We start from the raw sequence: 20,928 nt of genomic DNA on the forward strand, positions 1-20,928 counted from the left end.
GGGCCAGATGTGATATACCCCAGGGTTACTACGGGAAGCAAGGGAAGAGATTGCTGCACCTCTAGTGACGATCTGGGCATCCTCACTGGCCAGTCCTCACCGGAGGAAGTACCAGATGATTGGAAGTTGGCAAATGTTATTTCCTTGTTCAAGAAAGAGAGTAGGGATGACCCTGGGAATTATAGACCAGTCAGTTTTACTTCACCGGTGGGCAAATTATAGGAGAAGATTCTTACAGACAGGATTTACAAGAAGCATAGTCTGGTTCGGGAGAGTCAGCATGGCTTTGTGAGGGGCATGTCGTGTCTTGAGCCTGACCCAATCCTTTGAGGATGTGACAAAGCACGATGAAGGATTTTTGGTTAGGCACCTGGTAGGGTCACTCAGCATCATGGAAGCACCAGTAAGATGACATGGACAACTTTGAAGGACTTTCATTCAACAAAAGTAACGATTCATCAAGGCTATACTCACCGTGATCCACCAGCCACGTCATGCACAAGGAGTTCAACTTCTCATCAAAAAACTCCACTCCCTAAACAGGTTTTGACAAAAAAAGAATGTTGATAAAATAACCCCTCGAATTTCGAGTAGAACATGCCAACTTGCCACATTTGCATTCTAGCCGTCTTCACCTTTCGCTACTTACCAGTACAGTTTGCTAACTCCTTTGAGCCAATGGTGAAGGGGTCACACAAGAAAGACTGGCAACGTGCTCTAATAAACTGCACAAAACTAGATTGTGCCGTGGCAGAAGGCTACACAGAAGATACCCTATCTAAGGTACTTGCATCTAGTACTTTGACTATCCTTAATTAATTTCTTTGTGCCAATACCGGGACTATGATCCATGAAAAATAGGGAAAAACTTAAAAGTGTCCGATGGTTTAATGCAGACAGTAAAAACGTTACTAACTACTATCGGTGGCATAGCAGTTGGCGTGACACGATTACAGCTTGGGAATTCTGATGTCACCTGTAAGGAGCCAGTACATTTTCCCTGCGGAACGCGCGGGTTTCGTCTCACAATCCAAAGACGCACCAGTTGGGAGGTTAATTCATCACTGTTACCTGTCCGCTGTTTAGGCTCGGGTTGGATCAGAGATTGCTGGGCAGCACGGTTCGAAGGGCAGGAAGGGCCTTATTCCTCAGTGTACCTTTAAATAAATAACCCAGTGAATCCTATGCTACCACATCAACAGCAGGGTGCTACTTCAACTTCACGATTTAAATGTAATTATGCATGTGCTGGATTATTTCGATTACAGATCCCACACTCCTGACCCGCACAGTATCTCTCTTCGACATGACAGTGCACCATTCTACATTCACCTCTCCCATGTGGTTAATACATTCCACTTTCTACATTCAGTCACTGGGAACAAGTTAGCCTTTGCATAATTCTCAGGTTACTTTGCTTCATATCCAGCACAGCTAACAATTCCCAGGGTAACCACGTGGCTGAGTAGTCCAACCACAAGCTCTGCCCGTGACTCTGACTCAGACCTTGACAACTCTTTACCATAGAAAGTACAGCACAGAAACAGGCCTTTTGGCCCTTCTTGGATGTGCCGAACCATTTTCTGCCTAGTCCCACTGACCTGCACACGGACCATATCCCTCCATACACCTCCCATCCATGTATCTGTCCAATTTATTCTGAAATATTAAAAAAGAACCCGCATTTACCACCTCGTCTGGCAGCTCATTCCATACTCTCACCACTGTCTGTGTGAAGAAGCCCCCACCTAATGTTCCCTTTAAACTTTTCCCTCCTCACCCTTGACCCATGTCCTCTGGTTTTTTTCTCCCCTTGCCTCAGTGGAAAAGGCCTGCTTGCATTCACTCTATCTATACCCATCATAATTTTATATACCTCTATCAAATCTCCCCTCGTTCTTCTACGCTCCAGGGAATAGTCCTAACCTATTCAACCTTTCTCTGTAATTGAGTTTCTCAAGTCCCGGCAACATCCTTGTAAACCTTCTCTGCACTCTTTCAACCTTATTTATATCCTTCCTGTAATTTGGTGACCAAAACTGAACACAATATTCCAGATTCGGCCTCACCACAATATTCCAGATTCGGCCTCACCAATGCCTTATACAACCTCATCATAACATTCCAGCTCTTATACTCAATACTTTGATTAATAAAGGCCAATGTATCAAAAGCACTCTTTACGACCCTATCTACCTGTGACGCTACTTTTAGGGAATTTTGTATCTGTATTCCCAGATCCCTCTGTTCCACTGCACTCCTCAGTGCCTTACCATTAACCCTGTATGTTCTACCTTGGTTTGTCCTTCCAACGTGCAATACCTCACACTTGTCTGTATTAAACTCCATCTGCCATTTTTCAGCCCGTTTTTCCAGCTGGTCCAAGTCTCTCTGCAGGCTCTGAAAACCTTCCTCACTGTCTACTACACCTCCAATCTTTGTGTCATCAGCAAATTTGCTGATCCAATTTACCACATTATCATCCAGATCATTGATATAGATGACAAATAACAATGGACCCAGCACTGATCCCTGTGGCACACCACTAGTCACAGGCCTCCACAGAGAAGCAATTCTCTACTACCACTCTTTGGCTTCTTGCATTGAGCCAATGTCTAATCCAATTTACCACCTCTCCATGTATACCGAGCGACTGAATTTTCCTAACTAACCTCCCATGCGGGACCTTATCAAAGGCCTTACTGAAGAAAATCTACTTTCTGTTTGCACACCGAAACTGAGAGCGATTTGCTTCCTTAAAACCAAATACATACTAAATCCGGTATGATATAGGAGAGCTTAAGTAAGCTACAGAGAGTTATAAAATTAGTCAGCTCCATCGTGTGCTCCAGCCTCCATATTATCCAGGACATCTTCAAGGAGCGGTGCCTCAAAAAGACAGAGTCCATCATTAAGGACCCACATCACTCTCTTCTCATTGCTACTACCAGAAAGGAGGGACAACTTGTCAGAAGACTCACACTCACTGATTCAGGAACAGCTTCCTCCCCTCTGCCACACGATTTTTAAGTGGACACCGAACCCATGAACACTACCTCACTGCTCCTGCTAGTTACCGACACAGAGGAGGAATCTACAACAACCAGTTTACAACCAGCACGTCTTTGGGATGGAGGAGGAAATCGGAGCGCCTGGCAGAAACAGAGATGAGGAGTTATTTCTTCAGCCAGAGGGTGGCGAATCTGTGGAATTCACTTCCATGGACAACTGTGGAGGCCAAGATATTGGGTATAATTAAAATGGAGGCTGACAGGCTCTTCATTAATCAGGGCGTGAAAGGATACGGGGAGAAGAGAGGAGAATAGGGTTGAGAGGGATCACAAATCAGCCATGGTGGAATGTCGGAGCAGACTCAATGGGCTGAATGGACGAATTCTGCTCTCAAGGTCATTTGCTTCCAAACAATTGGTTTATTGATCATTACAGAATATCTCTCTGGTGCTTCCCTCTCCCTTCCCCTTTTCCCAATCAAAGATTCAAAAGTTCACTTTTTTTTTCAAACATCTCTTCATTGCTTTTACAGAATGAAAAGAAAACACATTCCATCATCCATAGGTTTGAAAGTGCAACAAGGTTAAAGAAAAAGGGAAAAATAAAATACATAAGAAAAAAAAGGAAAAAAAACACACAAAAAAAGCAAACACCCTGCCATTTAAAAAAAGCTGTCAATTCAATTAGTTACTTTCATCATCCTAAATATTGTTCTCCAGAAACTTGTAGAAAATATCCCAAATTTCCCGAAATTTGCCAAGTTTGTTTTTCTGTGATGTAGTTTATCTTTTCCAGAGCAAGATACGAAGTCATTCCTTTCAGCCATTGTGAAAGTCCACTGGTTGTTGGTTTCTTCCATGAATAGGCTATGCAACGTCTGGCTTCCAAAAAACAAATATTAAGCAGAGATCTTGCACTTTTGGAGGTTAGAAAGTCCTTTGGATAAATGTTCAGAATACATAATTTAGGATCAAGGAGCACCTTTTTTCCAATAATCTGACTAATCAAATCCAGCACCTTCTTCCAGAAGCAGATTATCTGGGGCACTCACACATACAATGGAACAGAGACCCCTTTTAGTGATTACATTTAAAGCATGTGTCTGGAATGTTGGGGCTAAAGTGACGAAACCTGACTGGAGTAATGTACTGTCTGGTTATCCGTTTAGAATGAGTGTTCACTGACTGGGTTTGAACTAAGGAACAAGCTTCTGACCACTCTTTTTCTGACAGATTCTCATGCAAATCAGTTCTCCATGCTTGTAGCATGTTGTTTGATGAATCTTTGCATTTACTTGCAAACAATTTATATGTAGCCCCCGGTAAGCCTCAGACTCACTCAGCTCGCTTTCGTCTAGGGGGAGCGCCTTCAGCCCCGCCAAACGGGGAGATCAAGTTTGTGTGGATGCTGTGTGATGTACCCCACACCGCCAATTAACAGACAGTACGCACATGCCATTAAATGATTACACTTCGTAAGTATTTCTTGGTGATGGGTTAGTAGAAACAAATACAATAAAGGTGCCAAGTCAGTAACTCTATCAGTTCGGTGCACACTCGTTGGAGCTCTTACAGAACCGGGTCCCCCTTCCTCCAATCGATGTCCTCTGAATTCCACCGACCCACGAATGGGACCACCCTCGGTGATCCACCAAACACTCCACAAGAGTATGTCCTCGTCTCCTCTCCTCGCTGAAGACCCTGGGCCTCGGACTCCCGCTCGGGGTCCGTGCCGTCGCCCAGCTTACAGCATCTCTCTCCTCCCGTCTCCTCTCTCTGTCCCCATCGCGCCTTCCGTCCAAAGCCCACGAAAAACAATAGCTTACAGACACACAAGAAAGAATACCATCTATCCCAATTGGTTAGCAAATGAATACAATTCCTGTATCAGTAATGATAACCCAAACAAGCTGCTCCAGAGAACCACTGTCTCAGCAGTTAACAGTACAGAGAAGCCATTTTATTAGCCTCAGCAAGTAACATAAAAGAAGAAACCCTTACATGTATAATTCAGACACTTGTCCCCTAGCTTCAGATAATTTCAGAGTGATGTCTTCGAGGGTAAATAAAGGAGGGAGCTTCAAACTGTAAGTTTGCCTGGACATAATAAAACTTCGCAACTAAAGGTATTTACAAAAGTGTTTTGTTGGAATTCCATATGTGGCCTTGCGTTCTTCAAATGACATAAATGTATTGCCATTATAAAGATCAGACACCTTAGCTATGCCTCGGGGCGACCAAGTTTTAAAACCAGGATCCGCTCTGCCGGGCTGGAGCTATCATTTACAAAGATAGGAGTAAACTGGGATAACTGTGATGTCTCTCCCATTTACGCAACAGCATCGTGCCAAATCATTATTGTATTTTTTAAGAAAGGATTTTTAGATTGTTTGACCAGTTTTTTCTTATTTGCTGAATACATACATAGTTCTAGAGGGATATTGATCAACTGGGATTCCATTGAGACCCAAGGAGGGGAGTGATCCTTAACAAAATAAAACATTCCTGCTGTAATTTGGGCCGCCCAGAAATACCATATAAGATTTGGTAGCTGTAAGCCAACTCTATCATACGGCAGATATAACAGGGAAAGCCTGAGTCTTGGACATCTATTATTCCAGATGAAATTAGAAAATAATTTCTTTAATAAATAAAAGAAAGATGATGGAAGAGAAAGTGGGATAGATTGGAAAAGGTACAGGAACTTCAGTAAAATTGACATTTTTAGAATGTTTATGCGTCCAATCAAATTTATGAGCAATTTCGTCCATCTGTTTGTAAGTTGAATAACTGAGTCTGTGAGAGGTTTATAATTAGTTGGGATAATTTTATCAATAGTAGGAGTAATTTTAACACCCAAATAGGTAAACCCTGTTCTGACAAAGTGACATCATCCATGTACAGGGCTATGCGATGTTCTACATCTCCTATAGTTATTCCTGCTATGTTAGCCTGTTTTCAGATTGCCATAGCAAGTGGCGCAATGGCCAGGATAAACAGGAGGGGAGATAGGGGACAGCCCTGTCTTCTTCCCCGTTGGAGTTTAAAAGGTGCCGAAAAAAGCCCGTTAGTTAAAACTTCAGCCTGTGGGTTAGAATATAGAAGCTGTATCTTAGAAATTTTCCCCCTATTCCACTCCACTCTGTCGAAGGCTTTCTTGGCATCCAATGACAGAATAGCACTATCGAGCTTCCAGATTTTTCATAAAGTATATTAAGCACTCTTCGAATGTTGTGGAAGCCCTGCCTTCCCTTACAAATCCATTTTGGTCAGGGTGGACCATTTTTGGCAAGAGTGGCTCCAGCCTCCTAACTAATACCTCACAGAGAATTTTGAGATCATCGTTCAGAAGAGAGATTGACCTATAAGATCCACAAAGGGATGGTGGTTTTCCAGGTTTTAACAGTAGTGTGATTGCTGCCATATAAAGAGAGGAGGGAAGGGATCCAGTGTCAAATGACTCCTGATACATATCAAGCAGAGGTGGTGCTAGTTTAGTCTTAAAGATTTTATATATTTCAATCAGAATTTCCATTGGGCCCGGGAGTTTTCCCTCCCTTCATGTTAGTTATAGCTTCAGACAATTCTTTAGCCTCTGAGTTAAACTCCAGTGAGGTCAAGGACGTTTCATCTCGGGGTATAAATTGTAACAAGTCGAGAAATTCCTTTTGTATTTGTGGAGCTGAATCTGAATATTCTGAGCTGTACAGATCTTGGTAAAACCTCAAAAAGATATTGTTTATTTCCTCTGCGACAACCGTTGTCACCCCCTCATCTGATTGTATGGAGTTTATTGCCCTTTCTGTTTGTGTCTGTTTGATGTGCAGGCCAAAGGTTCACTTATTATCATGTACAACTCTGAAATTTGTCTTCCCCAGATAGCCATGAAACAAAGAAAAAACATGAAAGTCATTGAATAACATCCTGATCATCAGCACCCCCCCAAAACCACCCCTCCCTCCACACAGAAAATGGAACAGCAACAACCCCAGCCCACCCCCCGCACAAAAACCAACAGAACATTTTACCCCCAAACACCCTCCCTCGCACAACAAAATGAAAAGAAACAGGCAATATAAATCCGTAAGTCTGACAAAGTCCGCAGTCCTTAAACAGGGGCCTAAACCTGATGGTCTAAACCAGGGGTTTCCACCCCTGCTTGGTTAATGGTCAATTAAAAAAAAGTTTGGGAGCCCCGAGTCTAAAGTAAGACTACCCATGTCAGTGGGCTACAAGTATAATTGTTACTATCGCACATTTGCTTCTGGTGCAAAAGGAAAGAAGATGTTCAAAGTTATTTCTGTCTTTAAACTAAAGTTTCAATTTCATATGGGCAATCATTTCCATTCTGCAAATCATCCATATGGAAGCATTGCTAATAGACTATAAAAACATTTTAGAATAAACCACCCACCAGCAGCCCTGCAAGCAGAGGCATGTACTCGATTATCGCAAGGCGCACTCTCCATTTGGCATCTTCTGCTAATTCTGCAATGGCTGGCAGGAGAGACTGTGATAACTGGTGAATTCCAATAACTTCATTCACGCAGTCCAGATTGGAGATAATGTTCAAACGGACCTCAGGGCACTAGGAAGGAAAGGCAATTTTCTGAGTACAGCAAGGTGAAAAACGTTCATACTGCGAACGCTGTCTGACAAACACACTGGCGCTCCCCAGACTCTCTGCTTTCAAAGTATCATCTTGGACATTTATGAAATATTAATCCCACAAAAGAAATATGAATGCCACTTTCACACTTACAGTACTTGGGCACATGCACATCTAGCCAGGGTGCCAAAGACTTTTGCACAGAACTGTACTTGTCAACGTGCAGCGGAGAGCAAGTTTGTAAATCTGGCCGGAGCACAGGATGTTGGGAATGGTGAGAGTGGAGTCCCCACGGGAGGGGTGTGGGACAGGTGGCTGAGGAGGACTGCCAGGGGCAGGAGACGTTGGCGCGAATGCTGAGGCTTCATAAGGCATTGGTCAGAACGCAGTTGGGGGTATAGTGAGCAGCTTTGGGCCCTTAATCTAAGATGTGCTGGTATTAGAGAGGGTTCACGAGAATGATCCTGGGAATGAAACATACAAGAGGAGTGCTTGACGGCTCCGGCTCTGTCCTCGATGGAGTTCAGACGGGAAGGAAGGGGGGTGAACCTCATTGAAACTTATGGAATATTAAGAGGCCTAGAACAGAGAGGAGGTTTCCTGTGACCAGAGGGCACAGCCTCAGAATAGAGGGACGTCCATTTAGAACAGAGCTGAGAGGAAATTTCTTCAGGAAAGGGTGGTGGATCTGTGGAATCCATCAACGCTGATGGCTGTGGAGGACGAGTCATTGGGTATATTTAACGTGGAGGCTGACAGGTTCTTGATTAGTGAGGGTGTTAAAGGTTACGGGGGAAAAGGCAGGAGAATGGGGCCGAGGGGGTAATAAGCTAGCCATGATGGAATGGCTAAGCAGACACGATGGGCTGAGTGGCCTAATTCTGTTCCTGAGTCTTAATTGTCCTTTATCGTCTGTTCACTCTGCCTGAGTGCAGGCGAGCTCCTCGGGAGGGCCATGGGAGGAAACAACGGTCATTTTGTGAAAAGCTGCATTTCACAAAAGAAAAACACTTGAATTTCTGCGTTTGAGAAATCTTTCTGCACCTTTGGCATAAATAAATGCAAAATACGAATTACTATTAAATTATCCAACAGTTCAAATCATTAGCCAGAGAAAGTGGCTCACCTGAGCACTGGGAGAAATTCAGAGTTCAGCAGAGGAGGACAAAGGGCTTAATTAGGAAGGGGAAAAAAGATTATGAGAGAAAACTGGCAGAGAACATAAAAAGTGACTGTAAAAGCTTTTATAGATATGTAAGAAGGAAAAGACTGGTAAAGACAAATGTAGGTCTCCTACAGACAGAAACAGGTGAATTGATTATGGGGAGCAAGGACATGGCAGACCAATTGAATAATTACTTTGGTTCTGTCTTCACTAAGGAGGACATAAATAATCTTCCAGGAATGGTAGGGGACAGAGGGTCCAGTGAGATGGAGGAACTGAGCGAAATACATGTTAGTAGGGAAGAGGTGTTAGGTAAATTGAAGGGATTAAAGGCAGATAAATCCCCAGGGCCAGATGGTCTGCATCCCAGGGTGCTTAAGGAAGTAGCCCAAGAAATAGTGGATGCATTAGTGATAATTTTTCAAAACTCATTAGATTCTGGACTAGTTCCTGAGGATTGGAGGGTGGCTAATGTAACCCCACTTTTTAAAAAAGGAGGGAGAGAGAAACCGGGGAATTATAGACCGGTTAGCCTAACGTCGGTGGTGGGGAAACTGCTGGAGTCAGTTGTCAAAGATGTGATAACAGCACATTTGGAAAGCGCTGAAATCATCGGACAAAGTCAGCATAGATTTGTGAAAGGAAAATCATGTCTGACGAATCTCACAGAATTTTTTGAGGATGTAACTAGTAGAGTGGGTAGGAGAGAACCAGTGGATGTGGTATATTTGGATTTTCAAAAGGCTTTTGACAAGGTCCCACACAGGAGATTAGTGTGCAAACTTAAAGCACATGGTATTGGGGGTAAGGTATTGATGTGGATATTGAATTGGTTAGCAGACAGGAAGCAAAGAGTGGGAATAAACGGGACCTTTTCAGAATGGCAGGCGGTGACTAGTGGGGTACCGCAAGGCTCAGTGCTGGGACCCCAGTTGTTTACAATATATATTAATGACTTGGATGAGGGAATTAAATGCAGCATCTCCAAGTCTGCGGAATACACGAAGCTGGGCAGCAGTGTTAGCTGTGAGGAGGATGCTAAGAGGATGCAGAGTGACTTGGATAGGTTGGGTGAGTGGGCAAATTCATGGCAGATGCAATTTAATGTGGATAAATGTGAAGTTATCCACTTTGGTGGCAAAAATAGGAAAACAGATTATTATCTGAATGGTGGCCGATTAGGAAAAGGGGAGGTGCAACGAGACCTGGGTGTGATTATACACCAGTCATTGAAAGTGGGTATGCAGGTACAGCAGGCGGTGAAAAAGGCGAATGGTATACTGGCATTTATAGCGAGAGGATTCGAGTACAGGAGCAGGGAGGTACTACTGCAGTTGTACAAGGCCTTGGTGAGACCACACCTGGAGTATTGTGTGCAGTTTTGGTCCCCTAATCTGAGGAAAGACATCCTTGCCGTAGAGGGAGTACAAAGAAGGTTCACCAGATTGATTCCTGGGATGGCAGGACTTTCATATGAAGAAAGACTGGATGAACTGGGTTTGCACTCGTTGGAATTTAGAAAATTGAGGGGGGATCTGATTGAAACGTATAAAATCCTAAAGGGATTGGACAGGCTAGATGCAGGAAGATTGTTCCCGATGTTGGGGATGTCCAGAACAAGGGTCCACAGTTTGAGGATAAAGGGGAAGCCTTTTAGGACCGAGATTAGGAAAAACTTCTTCACAGAGAGAGTGGTGAATCTGTGGAATTCTCTGCCACAGGAAACAGTTGAGGCCAGTTCATTGGCTATATTTAAGAGGGAGTTAGATATGGCCCTTGTGGCTACGGGGATCAGGGGGTATAGAGGGAAGGCTGGGGCGGGGTTCTGAGTTGGATGATCAGCCATGATCATAATAAATATATGATCATCATAATAGGTGCAGGCTCGAAGGGCCGAATGGCCTACTCCTGCACCTATTTTCTATGTTTCTATGATTCGGCAAGCTTTTTTCTTGATTTCATTTCAAACTAACAAATAATTCAAGGCTGGAATTAACAGCTGACAATTTGAAGATGTACACTTGGAATCTGTCAGCTGTGCCTGGAAAATCGAGGCATTTCCGACATTTGGGGAATCTTTTCAGGTGTAGCACATGAAGGGAATCAAGTCTGCAGACATTGGAAATCCAGAGCAACTCACCCAAAACGCTGGAGGAACTCAGCAGCTCAGGCAGCGTCTATGGGAATGAGTAAACAGTTGGTGTTTCAGGCCGAGGCCTTTTATCAGGACTGTAAAGGGAGGGGGAAGATGCTAGGATATAAAGGTGAGGAGATGGGAAGGAGGCCAGCTAGAAGGTGTTAGGTGAAGACAGGTGAGTGGGAAAGGTCAATGGCTGGAGAAGAAAAAATCTGAGAGAGGAGAGGAGAAGCGAGTGGACCACAGGAGAGATGGAAGGAGGTGGGGACCCAGGGAGAAGAAATAGACAGGTGAGAAGTAAGAGCTCATAGTGGGGAATTGAGGAAGGAGAGGGGAGCGGAGAGATTTTTTTTTTTACATTTTTAAAAATAATTTTAATTCTGTAAAAATAATGAAAGAATGCAAATTTCCATATTAATTAAAAAATCCAGAATTTGCACATGCAACAGTTTTGTTTAAGTTCACACCAAAATAAATAAGGAACTTGATGGATGGAAAAATAACCGCTCCATCACACCATTAACCGATTCATCTTTAATCCAATATGCACTAAGAATACAAACTAGCTCACATCACTGCTTCTAAAGAACGTACTGCACATTTGCTCTTATCTAAAGTTCTCAAACTAAAAGAACAGTTCGAGAGACTCCGGTGGAAGAAACAGTTGTTATTCCATTCATGATTCATAAAAACATAAGAAATCGGAGCAGGAGTAGGCCATCCGGCCCATCAAGCCTGCCCCGCCATTCAGTAAGATCATGGCTGACCTGTCCATAAACTCAGCTTCATCTACCTGCCTTTTCCCCATAGCCCTTAATTCCCCTACTATCTATCCTCTCCAGCCCTTCACCTTTCCCACCCATCACCTGCCTTCAACTCCCCTCCCCTACACACCAACCTTTCCCATCACCTGGTCTACCTATCACCTACCAGCTTGTACTCCCCCCACCCTCCCAATCTTCTTATTCTCGTGCCTTCCCCCTTCCTTTCCAGTCCTGACGAAGGGTGTCAGCCCAAGGGTTCATTCCCCTCCATAGATGCTGCCTGACCTGCTGAGTTCCTCCAGCATTGTGTGTGTGTGTGTGTGTGTGTGTGTGTGTGTGTCTGTGTCTGTGTGTGTGTGTGTGTGTGTGTATGTGTGTGTGCAGAGAATGCTGGACATCACCGCGCAGCTCCAAGCAAACGGCAGTTACAATGTTTGTCAACAGGAAAGAAAGCAGATGAACATGGGCCAACTGCTGTCCCCTTCCAGGAATCAGTATCAGTGAGAGTAAAAGCCTAGACACATCAGTCTGTATTGCAACACATCCCGTTCTGGCAAACTTATCCAGACACCTGTATCTTGTGGTGGAGCATGGACTGCTCGTCACCTTCAGCAGATGTACAAGTTCCAGAGACGACAACCAACTTTTTGATCGCCTAATGAACAATAAGTGACCTTTCATCAGCACTCTTGACTTGACAACAGCTTTCAAACAGCACACAGAAGAAAGCTCTCCATTGGTGTTTGCCTGATTTCGGAAGGCTATTCAAAAATTATCCATGATGGCCACCAGTCACGCAAGGGGTATGTTAAAGTTTGTACTTCAAGATAAAATTACCTTATCTTTGAGCTGAGCCAAGAACAGGGGAAGCAGGTGCTCAACAGTGCTGTCCTTGCCCAGGATGGTGGACAAGCCCATAATAACAGAGGCCAGAGCTGACTTCACGTGTTGATTGGTGTCAGACACAAGTTCCTGGAAAAGAAACCCATGAAATGATTAAATGAAAACCTGGACAGATATCTCAGTCAACACGCACAAAATGCTGGAGGAACTCAGCAGGCCAGGCAGCACCGATAGAAATGTCGACTGTACTGTTCCCCATAGAAGCTGCCTGGCCTGCTGAGTCCCTTCAGCATTTTGTGTGTGTTGCTCGGATTTCCAGCATCTGCAGATTTTCTCTTGTTTGTCGTTGGATATCTCAGTCATGTTGCCATCCTGCTCCACGTTCTTATGATCCACCTGGTCAGTCATGGCTCATTCTTAAATAATTTCTTTTACAGTTTGATATTCTAGTTTATATAAATCATGGAACAGAACCGGCCCTATAACCCACAATGTTATACTTAAATTCCTAACCAAGTGGGCAATCTAATCTACACAATATCCATATTCTTCTGTTTTCCTCACATTTGTGTGCTTATCTAAACGTCATTCAAAGTCCCCGCTATATCTGCCTCTACCATCACTCCAGGCAGCCAACACCATGTTAAAAAACCAGCAACACACACAAGATGCTGGAGGAACTCAGCAGGCCAGGCAGCACCTGTGGAGAAAAGGACAGTCGACATTTCTGTCCAAAACCCTTTGGCAGGACTCAGCCCTTTGGGAGAGGGGGAGGGAGTGGGAGAAGGGGATGGGGAGGGAGTGGGAGAGGGGGATGGGTCGGGAGAGGGGGATGGGAGAGGGGGATGGGGAGGGGGAGGGAGCAGGAGAGGGGGATGGGGAATGAGTGGGAGAGGGGGAGGGAGTGGGAGAGGGGGATGGGACGGGAGAGGGGGATGTGGAGGGGGAGGGAGCAGGAGAGGGGGATGGGGAGGGAGTGGGAGAGGGGGAGGGAGTGGGAGAGGGGGATGGGGCGGGAGAGGGGGATGGGGCGGGAGTGGGAGAGGGGGATGGGACGGGTGAGGGGGAGGGAGTGGGGGCAAGATGTGACTCGTGCTTGGACACTGAGCTTTTCCAGTTACAAGCAGTTCACAGTGATAAATGGTGCCCGAACCCTCGTTTCAGGCCCACCCGAAATACTGAGGGACTTTTTCCTGAAGTGAATGAGATGAGTTGCTACATTAATTTTAGATAGACTGTATAACCAGCCAAGAATTTGAGAAGGCATATTACCTTAACATACGGCAAGATGTGACTTATTATGACATTCTCCCTGCAATCTACTGGCAAGTTTTCACAGAAATCTGCAAGATAGAGTACTGCATGTTAGAGAGTTATTCTCAAACAAAACAATGGAGTCAGAGAAAAGTACAGCACAGAAACAGGCCCTTCAGCCCATCTATTCTGTGCCGATCCATTTAAATTGCCTCCTCCCATCGACCTGCATCTGGACCATAGCCCTCAATACCACGACCATCTACGTACCCATCCAAACTTCTCTTAAACGTTGAAATCGAGCTTGCACGCACCACTTGCGCTGGCAGCTCGTTCCACATTCTCACCACACTGATAAATCAATAAAGTTTAACAGATTAAGCAATTGCTGAAAAGCATCTGCCTTAATATTTGTATCTTCTCAGAAGATAGTGGCAAGAGAAAACATACATTCTGAAGCACAATTTAAGTCACACAAGGAAAAGCAAGGCCAACACCTACAGTGTAAACATCAAGAGTCAGACAGCACAGGTTCAATTCTGGCACATCTGTACGGTCTCCCTGGAGTAAACCCCGAGGGAAAAATCCGGAGCCGGATTCTCCGAGGCCGTCCTACGTTGAGTTCAACGCTGACTGGCAACTCCTGCGACGCCACTGGTACCAAACTGTATCGGTCCTTTGGATTCATCAGATGCGTGGAGAGGGGGAGCCTGCTACATGGGCAACAGCTTGCTCTCCATATCATACTGCCCTGGCTTACATATCACGTAGACAGCTGCACGTAACATCCATGGTGGACCCTGACCAACGGAGGGCCTCGGGTTCGGCAGTCAGTGATACAAATGTAAAGAACAGCATTCACTCTTTTTCACAATCTGACAACCTTTCAAGACTCTGCACAAGCAATGAAGTGCACTTTGTAAGGAGCAGCCACCATCGAAACATGAAGTCAAGTGGCACACAATTCCTTTCCATTTGCTGTCATCCAGTTCTGGGATCAGATCAGGATGCCAAAGGGGAGGCATGCTGGCATGCTGTTCTCACTTGGAGAAGTGTCACCTGGATATGTGGTACGACATTAAATAGAGTCATAGAAAAGCACAGAGCAGAAAAGGCCCTTTGGCCCCTCTCGTTCATTCTGAACAATTCAAACTGTCTACTCCCATCTGCCTGCACCAGGACCACAACCACCCCCACCCCGCCCCATATCCGTACTATCCATGAATCTATCCAAACTTCTCTTAAATATTGAAATCAAAACTGCATGGACCACTTGTGCTGGCAGCTCGTTCCACTCTCATGACCCTCTGTGTGAAGAAGTTTCCCCTCATGTTCCCCTTAAACTTGTCACCTTTCACCCTTAACCCATGACCTCTGGTTGTTGTCCAACCCAACCTCAGTGGAAAAAACTTGCTTGCATTTATCCCATCCATACCCCCCCCCATAATATTGTACCTCCATCAATCTCCTCTCAATCTTCTGCATTCTGAAGAACACAGTCCTAACCTATTCAATCTTTCCTTCTAAGTCAGGTCCTCCAGACCAGGAAACATCCTTGTAAATTTTCTCTCCATTCTTTCAACCTTGTTTACATCTTTCACAGGAGTTCAAAGTTCAGGGGTGTCCAGGGAAGGGGCTTGTCGTGTCCATTTCGGGGCAGCTCACTCACCTTTGCTCCCCACCGGACACTCATCTCTCCCCTGTGGCTGCAAGCAGCCATTTGCACGTGACAGCAGTCTCATACTCCGGTGAGATTGGGACAAGCCAGTCCTAGCACCCAAAGTCAGCCTCAGCGGACTGGGCGGGTGCGATCTACAGTAAAACCCAACGGCCAGGAAGGTGGCTCTGCATCACTCCATGGAGAACGAGGGGCATGAAAAGACACAGAAAACGTCCTGGTCATCCACTGCAAACAAGAAGACCCCAGTTTCTTCTGGCGCTTGTTCATACCACTGGACCCGGACTTCTGAGGCCGAGAGAGTGGAACTGCCCCAGTGCAAAGGCTTTTCCATTTTAAAAACTCTCCCGCACAGGTTTCCCGTCATCGTCGGACAAAATGTGCAACCACCATGCGTACCTTGACATTTGTCTCCTTACAGGCAGCCACAAAGCAAAGGAACCCAACAGAACCCATTAAAAACAGAAAACCATCAATCACACAATGCGCAGGAAAAAAAGACAAATTGTGCAGACAAGGAACGGAAGCAAATAATGTTCAGGACTGCACTGCAAAATGCCAGGTTGTACAGCTGGACCAAAGGCTCGTCTCCAGTCGGAAAGTTACAGGCACAGATTGCAGTGTCATTGCCCAGAACAAGAGTCTATGAATGAAGTAATTGATAGTTGTTTCTGCTGCCAGAAAGTTGTCACTGTGCTTCACCAACAACATCTTAACCGGATGGAAAAGACAAGAATGAGAATTCCCAACCAACCTTTAACTTTGTTGGCCCCAGCTGCTCGCACTTCAGCCTCACAATCTTTCAACAGGTTTTGGAAAGCAGGAACCAGATCATTTTCCGCAATTTCAGGACCCACGGTTTTCTGAAGCTTTAAAGGCAAGAGAAACTGAATGAGTAACAAAGATAGAGCGGGTTTCAATAGCAGCAATCTGTGCATTAACACGTGAATAGAGGAATCACAAAGACAATACCATCTTTCTTTTCCACGCTCGTCTCGCTGCTGCCATCAGGTAGAAGGTACAGGAGCCTCAGGACCCACACCACCAGGCTCAAGAACAGTTACTACCCCTCAACCATCAGGTAGAAGGTACAGAAGCCTCAGGACCCACACCACCAGGCTCAAGAACAGTTACTACCCCTCAACCATCAGGTAGAAGGTACAGAAGCCTCAGGACCCACACCACCAGGTTCAAGAACAGTTACTACCCCTCAACCATCAGGTAGAAGGTACAGAAGCCTCAGGACCCACACCACCAGGCTCAAGAACAGTTACTACCCCTCTACCATCAGGTAGAAGGTACAGAAGCCTCAGGACCCACACCACCAGGCTCAAGAACAGTTACTACCCCTCAACCATCAGGTAGAAGGTACAGAAGCCTCAGGACCCACACCACCAGGCTCAATAACAGTTACTACCCCTCAACCATCAGGTAGAAGGTACAGGAGCCTCAGGACCCACACCACCAGGCTCAAGAACAGTTACTACCCCTCTACCATCAGGTAGAAGGTGCAGGAGCCTCAGGACCCACACCACCAGGCTCAATAACAGTTACTACCCCTCAACCATCAGGTAGAAGGTACAGGAGCCTCAGGACCCACACCACCAGGCTCAAGAACAGTTACTACCCCTCTACCATCAGGTAGAAGGTGCAGGAGCCTCAGGACCCACACCACCAGGCTCAAGAACAGTTACTACCCCTCAACCATCAGGTAGAAGGTACAGAAGCCTCAGGACCCACACCACCAGGCTCAAGAACAGTTACTACCCCTCTACCATCAGGTAGAAGGTACAGAAGCCTCAGGACCCACACCACCAGGCTCAAGAACAGTTACTACCCCTCAACCATCAGGTAGAAGGTACAGAAGCCTCAGGACCCACACCACCAGGTTCAAGAACAGTTACTACCCCTCAACCATCAGGTAGAAGGTACAGAAGCCTCAGGACCCACACCACCAGGCTCAAGAACAGTTACTACCCCTCAACCATCAGGTAGAAGGTACAGAAGCCTCAGGACCCACACCACCAGGCTCAAGAACAGTTACTACCCCTCTACCATCAGGTAGAAGGTACAGGAGCCTCAGGACCCACACCACCAGGCTCAAGAACAGTTACTACCCCTCAACCATCAGGTAGAAGGTGCAGGAGCTTCAATTTTCGATCAGGTTTGCAGTTTTTAATTACGTAATTTTATCATGGGTGGCGGGGTGGAAATACATCTCTACCAAGAGAGGTGTAAGGCGTTCCTTCCCTCCGCTAGCCTGCAGGTCACCCTTGGGCAAGGTGTCGCACCTGCTTAGCCAAGCCCACCCCCCAATCAGGGTCATGTGAAGCTATGGGTTAAGAGGAAAGAAACCCAGAGAAATGTTGCCATTGTGTTCAGATGTTTATCAATGAGTGGATACCCCATGCCCTGGTAAAGAAATAAATGAGTGGGGAGAAAAAGGGAATGGTTAGATAAATGGTGTCCATTTAGAAGCAGCATTCTTTCGTGTTACCCAGGTAAAACAGCTGTAATGATCTATCCTTGATAGTATATCCACAGATAAACCAGCTGCTTCAGTACAGATTTCACACTCATACAGAACAGAAAGATTTAATCTCAATGCTTTGGGGTGGGACCGGAATTTCCTGGCTTTCAGAGACGGAATTTTAAATTTTTAAAGAAAGGCAAAGTTGAGAAAATATTGTCGTCGATGGCTCTGAATCTGAAAGTATGGTACACAGACAACAACGTGAGCAATTGTAATCAGCTAGTTTCTCAGGTCAAAAAAACAACTAAATAATGTTATTTAATCATTAAATAATGTTTCTTAATTGTTAAATAATGTTAACCTGATTGTTATTGTTTGCATTTAACCTGTGTAGGCAATGTGCCTTTATTTTGAGGATTTGGATTACACTTTGGTGAGAAAAGCACGGAGATTTCAGTAGATCCGAGTGTTTTCCCAGGCTAGGAAAGTCTAAGACTAAAGGGCATAGATTTAATTGGAGACACAGAACAGAACAAGCTGTTCCGGCCCTTCAAACTGCACCGCCAGTAACCCACCAACTTGTGCAACAATCTACAATGACCCTTTAACCTACTAACCGGAATGTTTTTGGACTGTGCGAGGAAACCGGAGTACCAGGAGGAAGCCTGAGGCAACAAGGTTTTATACTGAGAACAAAGACCATCTGCTTCAAAAACTGTAAACACACAGGAGATTCTGCAGATGCTGGAAATCTAGCAGGCCAGGCAGCATCTATGGAAATGAAATAAACAGTCCATGTTTCGGGCCGAGACTGCTCTTCAGGGCTATAAATCTGCTGATGACACAACTATTTTTGGCAGAATTTCAGATGGTAACAAGGAGCCGAAGAGGGGTGAGATAGATCAGCTGGTTGAGTGGTGTGGCAACAATCTGGCACTTGTCAGTAAGACCAAGGAACTGATTGTGGACCACAGGAGGGTGAAGTTGAATCACCACCTCCCTACACCATACCTGGTTTGTGTGAAGTCAGCAGTGGGAAGGAACCAGCAAGGTCCAGTCCATCAAAAGTTTTAAGCAGCATTTAATTAATACACTACATCACAAAAAAAACCAAAGAACTGATTGCAGACGTCAGGAAGGGGAAGTCAAGGGAACACACATCAGTCCTAATCAAGGGGACTGTGGAAAGGGTGAGTAGTTTCAAGTTCCTGAGTGTCAAACTCTCTAAGGATCGTCCTGGCTTTTCGACCTTTCAGCTCATTTTTAAATAGAACTGAAGTTCCCCTTAACTTCCTCCAGTCAAAAGTGAAAAATATCAGTGTCATCAACCTGTGCACGTGCTGAATCCCCAGATCCCTGGCACTATGCCAACAAGTTTGTTCTAAACCCCTGTCACAGGATTATCCTTCGGATACACTGAAAAAGATCTGAGCTCAATTCAGACCAACTTTGTTCTATTTCAGATCCATGTTTAAAAACAGGCTAATTAAATGAATCTGGGAAGAAATCTCAGCACCTATTGGCATGTCAGTCAATTATATTAAAAATACGCAGGTGCATGATTTAATGATTTTTTAAAACTATATTAGAGGAACTAATCGTGTTTTCATGACTTTTGACAGAATCAGAAGGGATTCCAGCTGGAACAGAAAACTTAAAGGCGAGTTGTAAAACATAAATGCACCATATCATCCTACCAAAGAGATGCACTTTGTGCTTCAGCAATAACACGTACTTCAGAAAATTTGTCTGCCACCACATAGCGAACACGCCAGGATTTATCGTCCACTGCCTGCCGGAGGGTCGGCATCACCAACGCTTCCAGGTCTTCCTGGGGCAGCAGCTGGGCTATGCTCACACAAGCCTCAACTGCCAACAGCCTCACCGAATCCTGTGAAAAAGATGTTCAAACCGGGTTTGAGATGGTTCTTCATTAAAACACAAAATTAATTTTCTGAAGTTAATATTTGGAAGAACTAATCTCATCAAAAAAATCATAAAAATAAATACTGACAATATAACAATTGTTTCCCAGATGATATCCATCAGATCACCTAGAAAGTAGCAACAGGTTTCATTACTTTGCAATGTGTGCTGGAATCTTCCCAGGATACAAGTACTGGAATGGAGATTTGGAGTGTATCAACAAGCAACCTTTGATGGAAGCGTTCCTTGGATTAGTATATTAGCAAATGTCATGACAGTGCAAAAATTTATTGATGAATCAATTTTCTTTCTCCTGCTCTTGAAGCACCACTCTCTGCTGAGTGAATCCCCAAGCTAATCACCCAAGTGGTCACTTTTCACCGTAGGATGTAGGAGCTGAATTAGGCCATTTGGCCCATCGAGTCTGCTCTGCCATTTCATCATGGTTGATCCATTTCACCCCCAGCCCAATCTCCTGCCTTCTCCCCATATCCCTTCATCGAAACATGGAAATCTACAGCACATTACAGGCCATCCAGCCCCAAAGTTGTGCCGACCAAGTAACCTACTCGAGAAACTGCCCAGAATTTCCCTACCGCATAGCCCTCTATTTTTCTAAGCTCCATGTACCTATCTAAGAGTCTCTTAAAAAACCCTACTGTATCCATCTCTACCACCTTTGTTGTCAGTGCATTCCACACACCCACCACTCTCTAGGTGAGAAACTTACCTCTGATGTCCCCCTTACACCTACTTTCAAGCACCTTAAAACTATGCCCCCTCATGTTAGCCATTTCAGCCCTGGGAAAAAGCCTCCGGCTATCCACACGATTAATGCCTCTCATCATCTAAAAGCTTCAATCAGGTCACTTCTCATGCCCTGACTAATCAAGAATCTATCAACCTCTCTGCACTGAATATACCCAATGACTTCTCCTTTGTGACAATGAATTCCACAGATTCTCTGGATAAGGAAATCCTTCCTCATCTCCACTCTAAATGGACAAACCTCTGCTCTGAGATTGCTTCCTCTGGTCTTAGGCTGTCCCACCATAGAAAACATCCTCC

The 20,928-nt window shown here is 45.0% G+C and overlaps 1 protein-coding gene across 2 annotated transcripts in view; it reads right to left on the bottom strand.

Moving 5' to 3' along the window:
- The window catches only part of LOC134352835 (serine/threonine-protein phosphatase 2A 65 kDa regulatory subunit A alpha isoform-like), a 44,056-nt gene that overhangs the window by 15,768 nt on the left and 7,360 nt on the right, over positions 1 to 20,928 (bottom strand). For both annotated transcript variants that reach the window (XM_063060329.1, XM_063060328.1), the window contains 6 exons: positions 19,670 to 19,825; positions 16,216 to 16,330; positions 13,802 to 13,872; positions 12,524 to 12,658; positions 7,426 to 7,599; positions 475 to 535 (listed from right to left, as the gene is read on the bottom strand). In XM_063060329.1, the coding sequence (XP_062916399.1) occupies positions 475 to 535; positions 7,426 to 7,599; positions 12,524 to 12,658; positions 13,802 to 13,872; positions 16,216 to 16,330; positions 19,670 to 19,825 (712 nt within the window). The remainder of the gene's footprint in view (positions 1 to 474; positions 536 to 7,425; positions 7,600 to 12,523; positions 12,659 to 13,801; positions 13,873 to 16,215; positions 16,331 to 19,669; positions 19,826 to 20,928) is intronic.

Source organism: Mobula hypostoma, chromosome 10 (genome assembly GCF_963921235.1).
Source record: "Mobula hypostoma chromosome 10, sMobHyp1.1, whole genome shotgun sequence".
In the NCBI taxonomy this organism is placed as follows: domain Eukaryota; kingdom Metazoa; phylum Chordata; class Chondrichthyes; order Myliobatiformes; family Myliobatidae; genus Mobula; species Mobula hypostoma.